General features: G+C 43.8%; 1 protein-coding gene across 2 annotated transcripts in view; it reads left to right on the top strand.

The window, feature by feature from the left end:
* Nucleotides 1-926: 926 nt before the first annotated feature.
* afg1lb (AFG1 like ATPase b) overlaps nucleotides 927-20,961 on the top strand; it is a 38,966-nt gene continuing 18,931 nt past the window's right edge. For both annotated transcript variants that reach the window (XM_083790976.1, XM_083790975.1), the window contains exons 1-7: nucleotides 927-1,033; nucleotides 1,430-1,734; nucleotides 6,540-6,600; nucleotides 7,409-7,510; nucleotides 7,797-7,924; nucleotides 11,677-11,776; nucleotides 18,961-19,019. In XM_083790976.1, coding sequence (XP_083647102.1) covers nucleotides 931-1,033; nucleotides 1,430-1,734; nucleotides 6,540-6,600; nucleotides 7,409-7,510; nucleotides 7,797-7,924; nucleotides 11,677-11,776; nucleotides 18,961-19,019 — 858 coding nt within the window. In that variant the 5' untranslated portion in view covers nucleotides 927-930. The remainder of the gene's footprint in view (nucleotides 1,034-1,429; nucleotides 1,735-6,539; nucleotides 6,601-7,408; nucleotides 7,511-7,796; nucleotides 7,925-11,676; nucleotides 11,777-18,960; nucleotides 19,020-20,961) is intronic.

Here is a 20,961-nt window from a genome sequence, read left to right as displayed (position 1 = left end):
CCCTACCAACAGCCATTAAGACATGTGAATCCCTTGACCCCTTCAAAACCGCTCCCAAAGAGCACCTGCCACTACAGACGCTGCAATTCGAAACTGGTCCCCGTAAAAAAAGAAGAAGTCTGCAGCCCACCACCACGTCCCTTTCCCCCATACTTCAACTGGCTACACTTGCGTAAGATTGGCCGTTCTCTCACGGCTCTCCACTTCTTTTTGTACAAATGACATTAGACATTTTTACACTGAACGTATTGTTCTTTCCATCACCATCCTCATCACCGCTACTTTGACGAGTGAACCCTAGGTGTACATATTTGTACGCCTTTATGTGTTCTGATTAATTGAAAATGATGGACCCTGTTGTAAACAAGTCTTAATGCTTTCATAGTTTCGTCCATAAAGTAGCAATTTTTGTATTGACTTAAATAAAACAATCAATTAATCAATCCATTTGGTTTCCACTTTCCAATGTCTGGGGAGTGGGAGACCAGCCGGCAGCCGACACTGCTTGCTGTGACTGTGAAATACATTTGTATTTGTAGGCCTATTACGAATGCAGATGCAGTTAAATTTAGTTTATTTTTCAACCAGTTGAGAGGCGCATTAATTTCTGATTGGTTTAAAATGTGATTGTTGAAAATATAGACCAATCAGATTCTAATGCGCTGCGGCTGTGTAGAGCAATAATGAGGACCTAAACCATACCTAAACGGACTATCTAGGGCCCATTCAAGAGAACCTTGATCAATGACTTGTTTAACAACATTATTTGATTGTACAAGTATTGGGAATTAGGCTACAACTAGAAAGTGACAATTTGCAAGTGCTGCCCCTATCTGCTATACTTGGAATCGTGATTATGTGAATGCATGTTCTGTTCTCTCAGGTGTATCAATAAAGTTGTATTATTTTTGAAACAACATGGCGAGTTACATGTCGCCTTTGCCGACTAGAACTTTGATGAAATGCTTAATGAAATACATGTTTATGAGGCAAAATAAATTGCGGTGTCTTAGTTCCTGTAACACCGCGAAAGGTGAGCTTTTCTTCATTTTGTTCGTGTTCTTAAATTGTTGACGTCATTGATGTCAATGGTGTCATTGGTGTGTGTACTGTGTACAGTACTGTAGGGCTGTAGGTAGCCCCTCTCGGGACCCTCCATAAAGCTTTTCTGAAACTTCAGTACCATTGGGTTCTGCTTGGAGGGCTATATTGCAGAGTAGACTGCATAATGCAGTCGTTGCTTTCATACACTACATTTACACTACTGCAGCACTTTCTGGTCACAATTTCGAAGTTGTGGCTTCCCTTACTAAAGGTAAATGACAATGATATACCTATAACAATAAGCTTACATTTTATTTGCTTGATTTATTTAGCCGCCCTATGCTTGGTATATGACTAATGGTTATTTTATTTGTGGTGTCTATAGGTTACTCTTCGAACACAAGTGATGCATCATCTACTAAATACTTTGTGAGAAAGGCACACTCAAATTCTTCTACCTCTAGTAACATTATTGGACACTATGACAGCCTCGTTCAGTGCGGCTCCCTGCTGGAAGATGCTCAGCAACGAGATGTCCTACACCAGTTCAGTCTAGTGCAGAAGACTCTACAAAGCTACTCCAACAGTGTATACTTGAAAGAGTATACTACGCCAAAGAGTGACAAAACTAAACTTCATGAAGGAAAGAATAAGGAGCCCAGGTCCAGCAAAACAGAAAATGAAGAAAAGGTAACATTCTTATTGGACAACAGTATGGTGTGCCACTGCCAAACATACAAACTATTTGCATTTATTTAGGATTAAGGCATTTCTCAAGAGCTGTTAGTAGCTTATTGTATTATTGTTGTTAAATGCTATGGCTCATGGGTGATAGTTTTTATTTATTTATTTTAACCCAAATGCAGGATGTAATTTCAGTAAGCTTTTCTGTCTGCAGTGACCACACACACCCCATGGGCACATATGAGCAGACAGCCGCGGACAGAAGAAGCTGCGTTTGACATCATTTCTGAGTTTTTAGACAGCTGGTGGATGGAAAAGAAGCTCCACCTCCACGGCTGACTGACGCGACGGACAGATTCCCGGAAACGCTCTCCTCCGCGTCAGTCAGCCGTGGAGGTGGAGCTTCTTTTCCATCCACCAGCTGTCTAAAAACTCGGAAATGACGTCAAACGCAGCTTCTTCTGTCCGCGGCTGTGCGCTAAGGTCTGCCCAGGGGGACACAGTGTACAATATCTCTCACTAAACATGATGCACAGCACAACCCAGAGCCATAGAGTAAGACAGAGTTACGACAACTCCGTTCACTTCATGGGTAGTCTCGCGTAGCCAGACAACTATTCCACAATCTCCGAATCCATTATAGAGTCTCGATCTATAGCCCCCATGAGCTGAGTAACGGAAGCTGCCATTTCCGTTCACAAAAATATATTTAAAAATATCTTTAGAGCTTATTATTTTATTTCCTTTTCTGCTAAGCAACAAGCTATATGCTTAGATGTTTTCTATTTATATTAGGATAAATGTGCGCGATTGTAAAGATGAAACGGAAGTGGCGAGGAGGCTCCACTTCGGCTTTATAGTTTAGTCATGACAGCTCTTCCGTTGGCCCAGACTGTATGATGAAGCATTTGGAAATTGCGGAGGCAACAGTCTGGTAACACGAGCCTACTTCATGGGGCCAGTCCAAAGGCGTCTTTGAACCGGAAGTTTACGGAATGCATTGGAGTCTATGGGTGCGTACGGAAATGCGCCCTGAACGCACTAGTGTGCTCTCTTGTCGTTCGTTTATTCAGTGCACTCGGTGCGTTGTCCACTGCGCACCGGGTGTGCCAAGTGCCTGCAACGAGCGACCCTACCTTGAAGCTGGGGTGGTCTGGTGTGAATGCGTCACAGCTGTGGTCGTTCGTAAATTTTAAGGCACACTGAACGCACTCTGTGACGTCACCGCCCACCACACTCAACAAACTGACCACATTCCCGGTGTGCATTTCCGAACGCACCCTATATATGCTTTACAGTGACCAGAGCCATAGAGTAGGACAGAGTTACGACATTGAGGGGGTAGAAAACAGCCCGGTCACGTGGTTCATGTAACTTGTTTGTCACTGTAAAGCCTATAGACTCCAATGCATACCGTCAACTTCCGGTTCAGGTCTTTGTCACTATTCGCCAATAGAAGTCTATGTAGAAGAGCCACCATTGGACTGGCCCCATGAAGTGAACGGAGTTGTCGTAACTCTGTCTTACTCTATGGCTCTAACGGTGACAAACGAGTTACATGAGCCACGTGACCGGGCTGTTTTCTGCCGCCTCAATGTCGTAACTCTGTCTTGCTCTATGGCTCAGCCTCTGTCTGTGACTATAAATGCTTATAGTCAGTGTAATTAAAGTGTAAGTAAAATGAATCAAAAGTATCACATTTAAAACTGCCAGCTGGAGCTCTGAATGAGCCAGCTGTCATTCAGGCCCAACATTTCCCTCTCTTTGATGATGGTGTGTCATGGGGGTTCAGTGCAGTTTTTATTGATTGAATTTGAAGTATTTATTAACAGTTTGCAGAATTACAGTACATTTCAAGCACAACTCAATACAAAAACTGCTAACTGTGGATGGCAAATTCTCCTTCTACAGCACTGCCACCCAAGTGTGGAATGCCTTGACCCTCTCCCTCAAAAAATGAAATTTCCTGGCGTCCTTTAAAACAGGCCTGAAAACCCACCTTAGCATGCCAAAGGGAGAAGAAATCATTACCCCCCTTTAGTCTAGTGACTACCGCCACTTCTTTATAATCCCTTCTTTGTTCCCCAACCTGTACATATTTTGGGTATTTTTACCTTTCATGATGATTTGATTTTTGTTGTTATCTTTCATGTCATGATTATGAATTGAATATCCAGTACCTGAATGGAAACAAGACTGCAAGGACTTTTTTTTCTTCCGTTGACCATTGGACGTGTGTTTGACTGTACCCTGTACTGATTACATTTCTGCCAATAAAGTATTCAATCAATCAATCAATGACACCATAAATCATATGGTTTTCGACACCATAAAGTTTCGATTTGCAGCCGTCCATAGGTGCCCTTTGAGAGCGGTTTTGAGGGGGTCAAGGGATTAGAATGTCTTAATGACTGTTGGTAGGGCGTCCACATTTTGGTGGTGTAGCAGTGGCTCAGAGCCTCTGCCTGATTGCCTCAAAAGTCTAATATCTCCCCCGGTCCAGAGGGATATTGGTTTGATCTAGTGGTTAAGACTTTCACACGGGAGGCCCGAGTTCGAATCCCGGGGGTTACAGTGGCATAGGAGCGAAATTAATTTCGTCCCTTGTTTGTGCCGAATCTGGGTTGGACATTGTTTGTTGAACTCCCTCTGGTGTTGTGGACTTGGTTGACATTAAGGAAGTATTTAGACAGTTGAGAGAGATGGGTGTCTTTTAAAAGAACCGTAGGCGTGTTTATGCATGGATTAACTTTTAAACTTAACAGAGAGGCATCTGAACTCCCTTCTGTCATAGAGCCCTTTTGCCATATAACATAATGGGAGGACAGTAGACGTTTAGCAAGCCCATTGCACTGTAATGCATTTATTAAGGGAGGGTAGGGGTCTGGGAAGTGTATTGTGTGCGCGTGTGTAATATGTGGGTTTTGGAACAGTGTTGGGGGGCTGTTGTTTTTAGGTCAGGGGAGCTGACTGTCTGGTTGTGGGAGTTTGTGGATTGTCTGGCACACACACGGTGTTCGGGAGAGATTTTGGAAGGCCACAGGACAGACCTCCCGCTGAGCTTGTCCCAGCAGCCCTCTCACTCTCACCGGTCCTATGCGGTAATGAGGGGATCCCCATTGTCCGGGACATTCTCGTCTTTTTTTTGCTTTTGATTCCGGACTCCGCCAAATCAACACCAGCACCCCCTCTCCTCTTCAACCTGTCTCATGTACACACACACACACACACACACACACACACACACACACACACACACACACACACACACACACACTCGGACTGACTGGGGCTCTTATGCAATTATTCTGGTTTGAATCAGGTCATAACACTGTCCTCTCAGTGTCTGTTCTTCCTGTGAAAGTGCCGCCATTGTCCTCCACTAACTGACCAAGTCTGTGAGGAGAGCACACTTGACTTAATATTGACCCAATGTGGCGTGGTTTTGCGGGTGGTCGAGTAACAATGAGCCATTGTTTGGGAAGATCCACCCAATTCATGTGAGCCTCGCTTGACGGATTTCTCCTGCATAGGTCTCAAACTGATCAGTTGGCCTACTGTAACTGAGGAGACACTCGTCATCATCAAGATTTCTTAAAAGGGATATGAGTGGAACTAGATCTCGTGGAAAGGGGCTCTAGTGGCCAACATGGCATATGAACTTTCTAACCGTCTTCCAGTCCTTTACCTTTACCAGGCCCAGTAGTGGGCACTGGGCAGCGAGATGAGATGAATGCCGGGCAGCTCTGCTAGACAGACTGCCTGGAGCTCATTGGTTGAACTGTCTAGGGGGATAATGTTGTCCTTCTGCAGTACACTGTAGCCCACCATAGGAGAGGAATATCTTGGGAACTTAAGTCAGAGAGATTAAGTCACACTCTGGTATGCCAAAGCATCCATAATTCGCCACATGATGCAGGGGGTTATACCAGATTGCGGGGTGGGGGTTAGAAAGAGGAGTAGGATGCCAACCAGGTGTTTATTTTTCACCAGAGTAAAGTGTTGCATGGAAGCGAAAGACTAAGAGGACATATCTAAAATACTATATATAAAATGTATATATTTATACATAGATTTAATTTCAAAATTATTCAATTTTGCTGGGTTAGAAAGATGGAAAACAGTCTCAACAACCTGCATTGTCCTAAAACTCCAATGATCTTTCCTTCTGCACAGATTAAAAGTTAGACGACGTCAAGTAGCCGAGACCTACTTTTACCACATTTTGGCTTTGCTATGAGATTCTCAAAGAACGTCTCAGAGCCCGGTCACATGGAAAACAGTGTTTTTGAAGCTTGGCCCTTTTGATGATAGGAGGCAGGCAGCACAATGACTTCCAGCAGCACCTCAATGGAACAGCACCGTATCACAATTAGCAGTGCTAAACAGGCTCTGTGGAGAAGTCCACTCCACCTCGTATAGAGCCTCATCCAGTCCTCCCCGTTTTGTCTGACAAATCCCCCCATTGTTCCTCTGATGATGCTTTTCTTTCGTGGGAACCCTGGCTTGTCTTGTTGATTAGATCCCCTTTGTCTTCCTCCCTGGGCTAGTCTGGAGAATGTGAAACCTCACACTGTAATGGTGGCTTAATGCCTTGACATACTGTTTACTGAACGACGATTCAATCTTATATGCTAATGATTTTGATACAGTTTTATGTTGGACACAGAGCCTATAGTGTCATGTGTTTTTATAGAGTAATTTAGGCTTGATTTTTATCGATAAGGTTTGAACTGTTCCTTTCACAGGATTAATGACAGGATTTATGAAAAATAAATAGCTGTCATTTTTCTCATTTGTTTTCCCTACAGGAAGAGTGCCCTCCTCCGCCACCTCCTCCACCCAAGGGATTCTATATCTATGGAGATGTTGGTATGTATATGCTAGTGCTACTAGGCTACATAAAGACGATGATGTTTACAGTCTAGCTATCGCCACAGACTAGTCCACTGCATTGTCTATTATTGTGTTACTTTTGGAACTTGATTCTGCACAGAAGATGCAGTGGTGTGCACATTATTTCGTCCTGAAAGATCATCTGCCCTCATTGCAGAGTAATATAATTGATAATTGACAAATCCCATTGTTCTGAACTTCTGATGTGAGAAGATCATGCCGGTACAGTCACAGACATAGTCTGTCTTCTGTATATTTCTGTTGTTCTGGAGTATGGGTCGCATTATTTTGTGTCGAAGGCCAGGCATACACGTAACACATTTTGTTCATTTATATGATCTCCTCAACATCAGAACATTGGGATTTAGGTTTAAGGATTTAAAACTAATTAAACCCCCCTGAATTGGTGTCAAAGGAGCAGGTTGCTTCCTTGCAAGGTTGCATCCTCCGCTAACTGTGTGTGAATCTAATGCACATTGTAAAACGCTTTAGATAAAGGAACTTTATAAATGCACTATTTAGCATTAAAATATTCTGGCAAATTTCCCTTTTAAGTTACAGTACTATTCTTAAAAAAGAAAAAGATTTATTTGGGGCTTTTTATGCCTTTTATTATAGATAGGACAGTAGGCTGACAGCAAATGGGGAGAGATATGGGGGGTTGTATGCCGCAAAGGCCGTCGGGATCGGGACTCAACGCACCGGCTACACCAGCAGTCCAGGCCTTACACCATTACACTATTCTAATGGTTTTCTTTGTTGTTTTCATTTCTGGCACTCTCAGGCACAGGAAAGACCATGCTAATGGATATGTTTTACTCTCATGTGAACAACGGAAACAAAAAGAGGGTCCATTTCAACGGCTTCATGTTGGACATCCATAAAAGTTAGTAATCTACTCCTTCTGCAACTAACAACTATCTATGTTGGCATGACATTGTGGAAGTTGCAGAACAGATGTAACCGGTCCATTTTGTTACATTTGTACACTCTCAAATGGATACATTTGAGAGTATATATTTACCTCTCTGTTTGTCCTGAAGCAGTGCCACTAATTGTCTGCCATTATGCACATATGTAAAATTACTGCTTTAGTGTGTATTGTGAGGGGCTTCGGGTTGCTGATGCAGGTGTTCTTTAAGATTTTCCTGACGTTTGTGTACCGTTTAAAGGGATCCATCAGAGGAAACAAAGCCCGCCTAAACGAAGGCTAGGGGAAATGGTTACCTATGACCCCATATCGCCAGTTGCTATGGAGATAAGCAATGAAACCTGCCTCTTGTGTTTTGACGAGTTTCAGGTGAGTGTGCGTGTGTGTGTGTGTGTGTGTGTGTGTGTGTGTGTGTGCGCATGTGTGCGTGTGTGTTTGCTTGTTCGCACGCGAGAAAAAAATATGTAAAGAGAGGGAGAGAATAATTGTGTGTGTCCCCAAGCAGGTAAATGCAAACTACCCTGTTACTGCAAGTAACCACAATTACAATGATGACATCTGTATATACTGTATCAGTTGCAAAGATTACCATACATTAGTGACACAGCGATAACTTTTCTGATGCCTTTAGTGTGTCCATAAACATACTGTAGTAGTGGTGCCGTGTTTATTTCTGACCTGCAGGCCTTACCTGGCCAGTGAGGGAAATACTGACCATGGATGTTGGATTCTACATGAAGTATCATTAACCTTTTATTCACCGTCATGTCTCTGCTCTGCTGTCTTAAGCAGATGATCCAGAGAACTTGAACCCATGAAACAGGTCTGGGGCCACCTAGTGGCTAGTGTAAATGTAGCAGCTATGTTGGGTGACAAGATTAGGAGTACAATAAAGACATTACGGTGTATGTGCAATGTGTGAAATGTTTCATGCATCTCTGAGGTTTAACCGGTACCACTTATATCCTGTGAATTTGCGCAAGCTATTCCCACTGGCGAGTATTTCCTGTTACCCATCCCAAGCTACTATAGACAAGTTTGTTGATTCTTGAGTCACCGTGCCTAAAGTCAAACAGACGATTCCCTCACTGGTGGTAACAAAAACCAAAAGAATTATTCTGCAGTACTGCAGAATGCTTTATTAGCGCAGTATTTGGTTACAATGAAAGCCAGCCAGTTGTGGCGCTGCCTGTAAACAATGATCTTGAAGTGAGTCATTCAGTGCAACAGTGATAGACATAAATATGCTCATGTCTCTGTCGTTTGTTTGTAAATTGTAACGGAATAGGCTATAATCCTTCAGAGCCATACTGCTCATAGATATCATTATACCTGACCTGCTAAGGTGCACAGGTGACTGAAGGTGTGGTTACTCTCTGTATCGCCATTCTGTATGCAAGCATCAAAAGCTGCTCCTTTTCATTGCCTGATTTTTTGTTTTAACTGTTGCAACTGCCTGAGAATATAGGGGGACACGCGTTTCATGTGTGTGTGGTGTTTGTGGTGCATAAACAAGAGGTTGTAGATCGGATAGGGGAGGCTGGGGTAGAAGGGAGGGGATGTGTGGAGTCTATACCAATCAGTATCCTCCTCCACTCAGCCATGCAAATGATGCTCTGGGTATCAGTCGCACTCTCTTCGTTCCTTAAGTTGAGTGGAGCTAGAAAGCGACTGGCAACGGCGGCGGGTCAGATGGATCTTATCCTCTTAACCCATTCTGAACGGGCACCCATTTTGGTGTCAGCATCATGTTATGCTTTAGCTATTTAAAAATAGCAGATCTACAAGCTCATATCGCGCCACCGAGTGGCGCGATACGAGCTTGTAGGTCTGCTATTTTTGAAAAATCGAAGAGCGACTGACATTTTTAGAATCTGATCTCAGGTCAGAATGGGTTCATCAGACCAGTGTGTGTCCGGCGGAAACCTCGTATGAATCTGATCTCAGGTCAGAATGGGTTAAATGCTAATGACATTTCTCCATTCTCTTCATTAGCGCTGTGCCATTATCAGTAATTTGTAGCCCCCTTCCGTCCTTTTGTGCCCCCGCCCCCAGTTCGCTTAATGAATGCTCACCATTGAGAGGTCCAAGATGGAAAGATGGAAAGGGGTGTGGGGGTGTGGGGGGTGCATACGTAAAACGAGAAGAAGGGTGAGAAGAAAGCGCTCCAGCAACATTGTCTCAGGGTTCCAGTGACAGTGGGCCCTGTGAAATTGCTCATAGGTTGTGTACATAAAGAGGTGTAGGATCAAAGAGGCTTAATTTGGCACCCGTGCGCCTCGCAGCAAACTGACGCCCGCCCGAGTAATTGGATGCTCATTTAAATATCACCATTGACAGGCGGAGATCACGCCGTTATTTTTGTTTTCCGTAAGTGTAGTACATTAGCCCCCCCCCCCCTTCTCATTCTCAGGTACCTATTCTCCCTCCTGCTGCTGCTCATTCAGCAATCAATATGGAGCCCTCGTGAGCATGCCCACGATGAGGGCACATTAATAAACAAATCCAGGTTGTATGAAAGGTCATTTTTAAATGATTCTTTTGAAATTAAAATAAAATCCTGTGGTTGGAGGAAAGGAGAGCTCATTCAGTGGCACACTTTCTGTTGGTTCTCATTACACAGGCACACACAGTACCCTGGAGTCTGGACATACTCATCTGATGCCCAGAGCCACCTCTCCTTAGCGAAATCAAGGCTTCCACACAAATGTTAATAGAGCATTGACATGGGCAGCGAGGCTAATATGCAAAAGTGGAGGACTCTCCAGTGTATCAAAAGCAGCATATGTTGTGGGTATGGCCCTCAGAAGGGCCTGTTTTACACTGGAAATTAAGAGCAGGGGGTACTGGAACACACAACGACTGGAAGTCATTCCAGACGATTTTAGCACATCTTTTGCTACTAATTTTGTCCAAACATCATGCAAATCGGTACACATCCTCTTTGTTTACGATATTTTTGGGCTTTTCTGCCGTTATTGATTATAGTACACCGTAGAGAGAGACAAGAAGTGACGCGTGTCAAAGGTCCCTGAATTGTCAAACAAAAAAGAAAATCAAACTACTTTAATGAATGGACTTCTGATAGGACCATTGTTAAAATTCATGGGCGTCCTTCTGGAAGGAAATTCAATTAATGCTGAAGGCTGTCACTGAATTGGATATTTCTATATTAAATAAGAGCAAAGGCACACTGTGTTTCTAATGCTGTCCACCATGAATACGTTTCAATGAGAAATGTTTCGGTTTCTTTTTTCAAGGTGGTCAGTTCTCATCATTCAGTCATGACATTGAATCAGTGCTTGACCCAGTTCGGGTTGCATGTAGCGGCGTGTAGTTCAGGCAGGGGTAACATGATTTCTATATACTGTACTCATGGATCCAACAGAGCTAGAGAAGGGGTAGTAAATGAAAGGATAAGAACAAACGCGAGTGCACTGGATTGCTAATAGAAGTAGAGAACCTCTTCATATTTCTCTTCCAACGTCCTAGCCTCGGTGTTTTCATAAAACCTGGTTTTATTGTGCAGTCATGGAAATTCAATGTGTTTGTTGGGTAGCAGACTGCGGTTGAATAGTGTCAGTGTATTGTAACTTCATAGGCTCTGTGCCTAGTTTAGTTATTCTGAACACACACACACACACACACTCTCTCATATCCTGTTCAATTTCATCAGTCTCTACCTTTATATGGCCAGCTGGGCTACAGGCTTTGTCTGCCATTGTGACCTCTGTTTGAATTCATATCGCTCCATTTTCATTATTCTTTTCTCTTCTGCTTTCGCTCGCTCACCCTCTGTTCAGTTTGATTAGCTCAGCCTCGCTGCCTTTCCTCGACTACTTGTCCTCGGCAGAAAGCCGCTTCGTGACCATTTGCAGTCATCTAGAGTGGAGTATGCGTGTGTGTGTGTGTGTGTGTGGCCATGACCAAACAGAGAGAGTAGAATGAGCACACCTGAATGACACTAATCAACATGGAATGGAGTGTTGATTCTTTTCTGGCGAGGTTTGACCTGTGGAAACATACTCTTAATGCACACACACACGCACACAGACAAAAACATGAATTGCAATGAATGCAAATTAATTAATTTCTCTTCTCGTCTGCTACTCTTTGTTCAGGTGACAGACATTGCTGATGCCATGATTCTGAAGCAGCTATTTGAGACGCTGTTGAAGACGGGGGTAGTGGTGGTGGCCACGTCCAACCGACCACCTGACGGTACGTACAGTATGCCCTGTGTGGGCACAGTGGGTTGTGCTGTGTGCATATCCTATGTGTTCTAATTTCCTATGCATATCAACTGTCTTTGTCATAGAATAGATAGATAGAATTCCACGGCCACATAGAAGAACAGCAATTTCCAACTGGCCAATTGATACTGATACAATTTGATACAAGTGGCTGGCAGTAGTTAGTTACACATGCACAGCACGCACACACAGATGCACACGCACACACAGATGCACATGCACACACAGATGCACATACACACTTTTCAATTCTTTAATGGAACCAAATGGACCTGATTGATTGAATACTTCATTAATTCTCAGGACGTCTGGAGACGTCTTGGGCACAAATTGGGTTTTAACAGTTTGCAGAAAAGAGCACAGTTCAATACAAAGTCTGTTAAGAGGATTTCAAACCCAAGAAAGCCTATGGCTTGTTTCCATTGGGGTCCTTCATATTCAATTCATCAGAACATTGAATGTCATACAAATATACAGTACTATGCAAAAAGTCATGTAAATTATATATTAGAAATATATATTAGAAAAAATAAAATAATAATATGTATAGTGAAGGGGAGGGGGGGGGGGATTCGCCAGTTGCAGTCACCAATTCTAAACCGCTCTTTGAGAACTGTTTTGAAGGAGAGTAGGGATTCACATTCCTTTACGACTGTTGGTAGGGTGTTACAAATCTTTGTGGCATAGGAGTGAAATTAATTTAACACCATGTTTGAGCCAAATCTGGGTTGAATGTGATTAGTGGAGCTCCCTATGGTGTTGTGATTGTCATGGGCGTCTTTGTGGTGTAGCGTGTATTGTAGACAACGTTCAAGCTTGTATAGTACTAATGCATCTTGTGTACAGGTACATGTACACGGGTTTGTTTGGCTTCCTTCAGACAATGCAGCAGCAAATATATAATATAACATCAAGCAAAGACAGCAAAACACAGCAAAGTGCAAAAAAGAGCAAACTAGAAAAAGTGCCCTTCTGGGCACAGGTCTCCACCAGGATTCTTCCTCAGCCTAGTGGGAATATGCGTGCACAGTTTCATCGCAATGGGACGCTGCGTTGAGGAGTTGTGGCGATTTGTACAAAGCGGGCTACTCCTGAAAACTGTAGGAGCCAATCGTGGCCAATCAGGATGGAATATGAGAAATCAAACAAACCTGTCTTGATCACATGACTATGGAGATCATGTGTACCGATTTGCGTGAAATTTGGATAAAATCTGAAGGAGTAATAATAGAAAATGTGTTTTACATATGTCGGCCTCCTGGTGGCGCTATAAAGAGCAGATGTGAAAAATTCCAGACAAAGGTTTTTCCTTGGCTTCTAGGGAGTTGGCATACAAAGTTATCCACAGATCCGTGCAGTTAGAGGTAAAAACACTTTTCGGCCAGTTATAGCGCCACCTTGAGGCTGAGTTGAAATTGTTCATGTGGCATTTCGTCCTCGGCCTAGTGGGAATGTGGATGCACAATTTCACGGAAATCACGCGATGTGTTCATGATTTGCAGCATTTTGTTTGAAACTGAGCACTCCTGTGAACTTTGGAAGCCAATCTTAACCAATCAGGATGGAGTGTGAGAAATCTGAAAGACCGGTTTCGTTAAATGGCTCTAGAGAGACTGTGTACCAATTTGCGTGATGTTTGGACAAAATCTGTAGGTGTACTGTGCAAAAACTTGTTTTGCACAAAGCGGCCTCCTGGTGGCGCTATAACAGGCCGTTCTGGAAAGTTTGGGGCAGAGGTTCATCGTTGGCATCCAGGGAGTGTGTGCAAAATTTGGCATCGACCGGGTTAACGGTGGCCGAGATTAGCTGCTCACGGACACACGGACGGACACACACACGGACGGACGGACGGACGGAGTGCAAAACATACTCTCCCCCCATGCCTTCGGCCTGGTGGAGACAACAAAGAGTATTATATGTGCATGTTTTCCCTGTAGTAAGCTAAAGCTAGTAGCAAAGTTAGGTGAATTTTGTGTGAACAACTTCACAGTAGGCTATGTTCCATAAATATACAACAAAAATTGTTTAGAAAGGTGAAATTTGAGCGTAATAGTGTGAGAAGAGGGCAAATGTGCGGGGAGGCTAGCGTTTTCCTTTTCCCTGATTTGCTCTGTTTCTTATCAGTTTGTTCATGTATCTGATTGTTTGGGGAAAGAAGCTTTTTTTGCAATCTATTTCCAGTGGCTTTGAAACTGCGAAACCGTTTTCCATGCCGCAGCATCTCAAACTCGGCTTGAATGCTTCATGATTCCTCAAGTTTTGTTGACACAGCGTTCATCGTACAGGGCTTGGATGGGGGTGGAAAGCATTACTGCTGATGCGTTCGGCTGTCCACACTCCACACAACCCTCTGCAATGCTTTGCCGTTGAGGTCAGTGCAGTTGCCATACCAGGCCATACAGCAACCAGTCAGGAAGCTCTCTGTGGGGCCTCTGTAGAAAGCTCTTAGACCTTTGGACCCATGCCAGCTTTCCTCAGTTTCCTGAGAAAGAAGATGCGTTGTTGTGCTTTCTTCACCGCCTGCCCTGTCTGCACTGCCCAGGTGAGGTCCTCAGTGATGACCCTTTCCACTGCAGCACGCCAGATCTGGATGGGAGAGTGGCCTGTAGTCAAAGATCAGCTCTTTTGTTTTGTCAACGTTGAGAGACAGATTGTTCTCTTGACACCATTGTGCCAGGTTCTCCACTTCTATCCCGTAAGCTGTTTTGTCATCGTTCGCGGTCAAGCCTATGACTGTGGTGCCGTCTGCAAACTTGACCACTTGGTTTGAGCTGAACAAAGCCACACAATCGTGGGTGTACACTGTTCAGGGAGTAGAGATGGGGGTCTCAAAACGCATCCCTGAGGGGCTCCTGTGCTGAGGGTCGACGGCCAGAGGACGTCGTTCCCATCCGCACCACCTGGCGGCGCTCTGACAGGAAGTTGAGAATCCAGACCAGGCCCATTGCAACTTGCTGTACTCTGTCATCTACCCTAAGCCATCCTAACCTATCAAAATAAGGCCTGTTTTGGGATGTCTGGAGCCTTCTTTTTAGAGCCATTGTGGTGCTATGGCGCCATGATGTACATAGTCGAAGAAACCTTGAATGGGTGCTCCTGAGTCTTCAAAGTATTCCTACTGACCAGTGGGGAGATCCGGTCCCAGCACAATTTATAGTACACTAATAAGACATAATAAGGCGTAATTAGAAATAATGTGTTTGTTATTATTAGAAATAATATGTTTTTTATTAGACATAAATAAACACAGTTATACCCTAATCATACTAAATAATTCCTACATTATGGTCAAATAAAACAATCGCATAAGACCTAACAAAGCCTAGTAAGTAATATGTTCTTTATTACACCTATTTTTCACGTTATTTTTGTTCATTATTATCTAATTTAACATATCTGTACTGTAAATTGAACACGACCCCACCTTCTATGGATAGATAGATATGCCTTTATTATAATTAGTAATTCAGTGATGTTCTATGATCTTACTTCACTGCTAGGCTTCTTCTTTATTAAATGTTATTTCTAAGCACAGAACATTTCCCGGTCTTAAACTTCAGATGGAGTTTTCAGCCTGGCTGTGTGTGATATTGCTCCTTGATCATTTAGGCTGACAGATAGAAGTAGCACACACAGACTACCAAAACCGCATATTTTCCTTTTTGTGGGTTGGCAGTGCTGTGCACCAAAACATTTTAGGAAGAGTACCTCTCAGTCCCGGTATAGTAGTTCCGGAGTGGTTCCAACGGATTGTGCGGCCCTGATCTTTCCCTAGTGGGTCTGATCGAATGTAGCTACTGGGACGTAAGTCGGGACTTGATCACCCCGGCTGGGTCACCCGAGTGAAGGGTAGGATGTTCGCGAGACCTGATGACCCGATGACCTTGGGATACATCACTGAGGATACGTCCCAGTTGCATCCATGCGATGTATTTTCGTTCTGGGGCACTATAGGGAGATCTGGGCTCTTGCATTTTTGAATACCACCACATTAGCCACCACCGCTACAGAGCAAACATTTTCGATGCAAAGCCGCTACTAATGGAGCCAGCAGAAGCTTGGGGTCTGTGTTCTATTTACGGTACAGATCCGTTGTAATTAAATGTAATGTAATGCAAGTAAGTAGAAATAACATCCATCTATAAATGCACCATGTACGTCTGTCTGTACGTACGTACGTACGTACGTGTGTAATGTCGGCCCCACCGACTTAAAAATCGAGACACGCCTTCAACACACCCAGTGCCCAGTGCCCAGTCAGTCAGACCCACGGTTGTCCAGAACTGCCACAAAAGGCCTCTGCCCGGGCTCTGGACAGGGCCCCTGCCCATGCTCCATATATGGAGCTGGCCTGTTCTGACATCACAACACTCATATTTGGGCATGCCTGACACAGAACTCCATATATAGAAATAAAGGGACACATCGAGACAGATACAGAAATGACCGGCTCTGTGCTCTACAGCCGGGCACCGGTCTAGTTTAACCCATTCTGACCGGGCACCCATTTTGGTGTTGGCATCATGTTATGCTTTAGCTATTGAAAAATAGCAGATCTACAAGCTCATATCGCGCCACCGAGTGGCGCGATACGAGCTTGTAGGTCTGCTATTTTTGAAAAATCGAAGACCCTTTTAGAATCTGATCTCAGGTCAGAATGGGTTAATAATGAAACTGTCGGGATGTAATAGACATTTTTAGAATCTGATCTCAGGTCAGAATGGGTTAATAAAGATCATTATTTCTGATGATCATTATTTCTGATGAAGCCTAACAGTGTAGTAACATCATGGCACACTGGATTTATCACTGGATAATGAACGTAGGCATATTCTATAGAAGCTGGGGTCGTGTTCAATTTACAATACATATACGGTATGTTAACAGTTTGACTGCGGAAAACGATTTATCGGACTTTTAATCAACCCCCCTTCACTGCCGAGATTGTTGTATTACCTTTAGAGCATACGCTGAATTATTTGGGCTTTTAATCCGCGAAAATCCAGCGAAAAAAGGTCCCTCGGTTTGTTGTGATCCAATCGTACCATCCACCATCTTGGTGCACCCGGAAGACGCACACAAGACTCGTCTCCATGAGGCGTTGTACCCCATTCATTTGCATTGGCCTCAATTTCCCAGAAGCCCTAGCAGCCCACAGCATGTGACGATTTCCGTTTTTTTTATCACAACAGATGCGCCTACTCTCTTTCTCCGCGGCGAAGAAGAATTTTCTTTTTTTTGTTTACATTACGGCGGATTAAACACATAAAACAAAACTCGCGTATGTCCGATATGGCAGCGACATTAACCTGGAGTAATCCATTCAAAGCACGGAAACTGTTAAATGAGATATTATGTCACTGCTAGTAAACGGAAATAACATTCAATAAAAGCACAATAAAGAACATGTTATGTTAGGCTTTGTTAGGTCTTATATGTGATTTCTTATTATCTAAGGATAATTGTGGATAATTAGGGTATAACTTCTGTCTAATAACACAAACATTATTTCGAATTACGCCTTATTAGGTCTAATTAGGTATACTGTAAATTGTACTGCGATCCTGTACAAAAATCTTGTTCTTTGGATGACTTTTTTTGATTACATTAGTTGTCCATTTCATCACTGGAACATAAGGGAATGAACAAGGTGCAGAGATGTATGCGTGATGATTTGCCATTCATCTATCTGAGTCATTCCCTTTCCGGCCACACACACTCTCTCCCTCTCTCCTAGTCCTTTGTGCTCTGTTCCAGGTTCCACGTTGGTATCTTGAAACATTGAGTGGCCCCGGGATGGATGGCGGCAAGATGGCTCTCGCAGACAAAGAGCAGCTTCACTGACATTTACCCGCTATTAAGAACAAAGCGGCAAACCGTGCAAACTTGATAGAGAGCCTGCTTGCTTTTAATTACACGGTTAATGGAACACTAAAAGCCTTAAGAGACAACAGAACATGAAAGGCACGCATATTATATTTTTAATGATTTGTGTGCACACTAAGGGCCGATTCATGCTCCTATTTTAGAGCAGAATAAAAGTCGGTTCGGCTCTGTAGAGCCTACAATTTGACGTCATTTGAGGTTCGGGGGGGCGGGTACCGTCCTAAAGTCGGCTCTTCGGTGCTACTGAAAGTTTCTGACGAGCCGAAATCATTTCGGCACTACAGCGCCGAAACAGCGGTAAAATAGGAGTATGAATCGGCCCTAACAGTGCTATCAAAAGGACCTCTGCGTGGGTTGAGCGATTGGGGGGGCAACATAGAGATCTTTTTTCGTTTTGTCTTGCACTGCTAAAGTAGCTGGTTTTATGTGGTTTTCAGCACATTGGTGTTCATAGATCGTGATTACATTGAAGAGGATATTAAATGGTGTGGATGATCATGTGTATGCTGATTTTTGGATTGGTTTTGATGCAAGGCTGTTTTAATGCAATGATCTTTAGTGGTCTGGTCCGACCACTGGCACTAGTGGTATCAAAACGGTTACTTCTCATGCGATTTGGCAGCTGCCAAAGTATGGAAGCTCGCTCATGGTGCTTTAAGGTCTTAACAGAGTTATCCTACATCATGCTGTGAATTTAGCTGTAGAGGTATAGGTGCAATTGTCTCCCAAACGGGAACAATTTAGCACACTATAGCAATTTTCCCCTGAAGTATGATTCCTTTGTTAGATCCTATACTAAAGCACCCCCCAAAATGTTAACAACCACTCGTTTGCATTTGCAGCTGTAAACAGCTTAAGCCTCATAGTGCATGTGTGTGTCTGCCCGTATGTTTGTGTGTCTACCTTTGCGCGTGAATCCCTATCTGTTTTATCTAACAGGGATGCTACTTCAGATGTAATTTGTTCCAGCCGAGCTAATTGAAACCTCCATTCAGGAAGCCCCTACGGACATTGTCCGTGCTGAAAAGGCGTCGGTCTTTTCTCCTGCCACCATTGTTTGGGAATGTAATGAATTTTATGTTGCCGCCGCTTGCCGGTAGAGAAATCCATTTTTCCTCCCCTGGTCCCGGACCCTTTTGTGCTGCCTTCCCCACCCATCCTTCAGCTCGTCAATAGCCACTTTATCTGCCAATCTGGGGCGAGAGAATGACATTATTAGGAGGCTAAACAGCAGCGCTAATACAGGCCATCCCCTCTCTGTTTCAGATCTGTACAAAAACGGACTTCAGAGGGACACCTTCCTGCCTTTCATCGATGTGCTGAAGGTAGAGACAAAGTCACCCCCTGTTAATTTATTCATCTGTTTATTACCCACTTGCACACATGCATATGCGAGCACGCACGCACGCACACACACACACACACACACACACACACACACACACACACACACACACACACACACACAGACACACGCACACCTGTTACTCTGTTTCTGTCCTTTTCAAATATGCCCCCACCTCGCTCCCCGGTTTGATGTACCTACAGTACCGTGGACCAGCATGTTCTTTGATCATACCAGTGCACAGTGAATGACTCTGAGAAACAGAGTGAGTGTGATGGAAAGTGAGAGGGCACTGTAAATGCAAGAGAGACAGGTGAGCAAGTTAAGCGACTGAACTAGACTAATTGCATTTCAAAAGTGTGTGTGTGTGTGTGTGTGTGTGTGTGTGTGTGAGGATGAAAGCAAGGAGTGCAGTGGATGTATAGGTTAGCACTGCTGGCAAAAAATTACTTCGCTAAAGCAGACGGGACCATTGTCAGTGTGCACCAGAATTGATTATTGATGTGTTTGGAGTGATTATTAACATAAATAATTGCAGAATAATTTAGTTGTCAGGCATTTTGCAAAAGAGGCGGTAAGCATTCTTGCATATCATACTATAATCATCATACTATAATTCTAACAATGTCTGAATGTCAGAAACACCGGCGTATCTCCAACATGACTGAGGAACACGTTCCACTTCAAATCATATTTATCCAACTGATTATTCATCTTAAAGGATAACCTCTCCAAAGCAGCCACAATACCAAGCTATCAATGGTATACTTATGATTGTACTGCAGCATCTTCTTGCAAAAGAAACTGCAGTAGCCTACTAATTAGCCTACTTTTGTGCCCAACCTAACTTCCCAAGACCATCTGTAAACAATTCCCCGTTCCCCCCTATCAGTAATGTGTTCTATTACAACACATTACACACACTGAACATCATTTGCTGTTCATATATTCAGAACGGGTAAGGACTAGTCTATTTAAAGGACCATACCGCTGGCCGCTGCTACAACTCAATAATTGCACCATTATTTCTTAATCAAAATGATCTCAGTCAAAATGACTCAACGATAGCTAGATAGCTATATTCCCCAGTGGCTCACCGTGTTATAAGAGCACATAGCATAATGCTATCGTCCTTCATGCACTCTGAAATAGAGATGGGGCGGGAAAGTCCAAAACACGTGCGTGAGATTAGCTGGTCCTAGGTGACACTTTTTGGATCAGTGCCACAAAAGATATACGCAATTTGACTTTTAGACCAGTGGACTCTGTGACTTTGACTCCATGATGTGCACAAATAGACACACACACACACACACACACACACACACACGTGTATGAGCAATGCATGCACAGACAAAAATACAAGTGTGCAAGTTAACCACTGTAGAACTGTGGTGGTGGCTTCAAGTCACCCCCTTCCAAAGTGACCGCTCCCCCCCACAAAGCACCACCCTTGCCCTTTCTAATCCACCCTCATCAATGCCCTGAATGCCTCTTGTCCCTTTCTGCTCCATGCTGCCTCCTCTCTTTCAGGGTCCCATGTTCTCCTTTGTGAGGCCATCTGGTTTGGGGTTTGGGGGTCTTGGGGGTGTCTATAGTGGCCTGTTCTGTAACGTTAGGTATGCCTTAGTGGGGTCATCTTGCTAACTAGCTGACCCTTAATCAATTGAATTAAAGCTTGCGGGGACTGCTGATTGGGGCACTCTTCTGACTTTGTGTGTGTGTGCGTGCGTGCGCAAGAAAGGGTTTTTTTCTGTAGTGAGTGAGGGAATGAATGACGGAGTTAAGAAGTAAAAGCCGCACTGACCTCGCCTCCCCATCACCTGAGCTGGAGTGTGAAGGGTTAATCCCTCCACTCTGTCCCCCAGGGCTGACGTCTTTATTTATCTATTGACTTCTGATTAGACGGGAGTCCCTCTGCT

The sequence above is a fragment of the Protomyctophum parallelum genome, assembly GCF_964188405.1.
Source record: "Protomyctophum parallelum genome assembly, chromosome: 19".
Lineage (NCBI taxonomy): Eukaryota > Metazoa > Chordata > Actinopteri > Myctophiformes > Myctophidae > Protomyctophum > Protomyctophum parallelum.
This window is presented reverse-complemented; position numbering and strand designations above follow the sequence as displayed.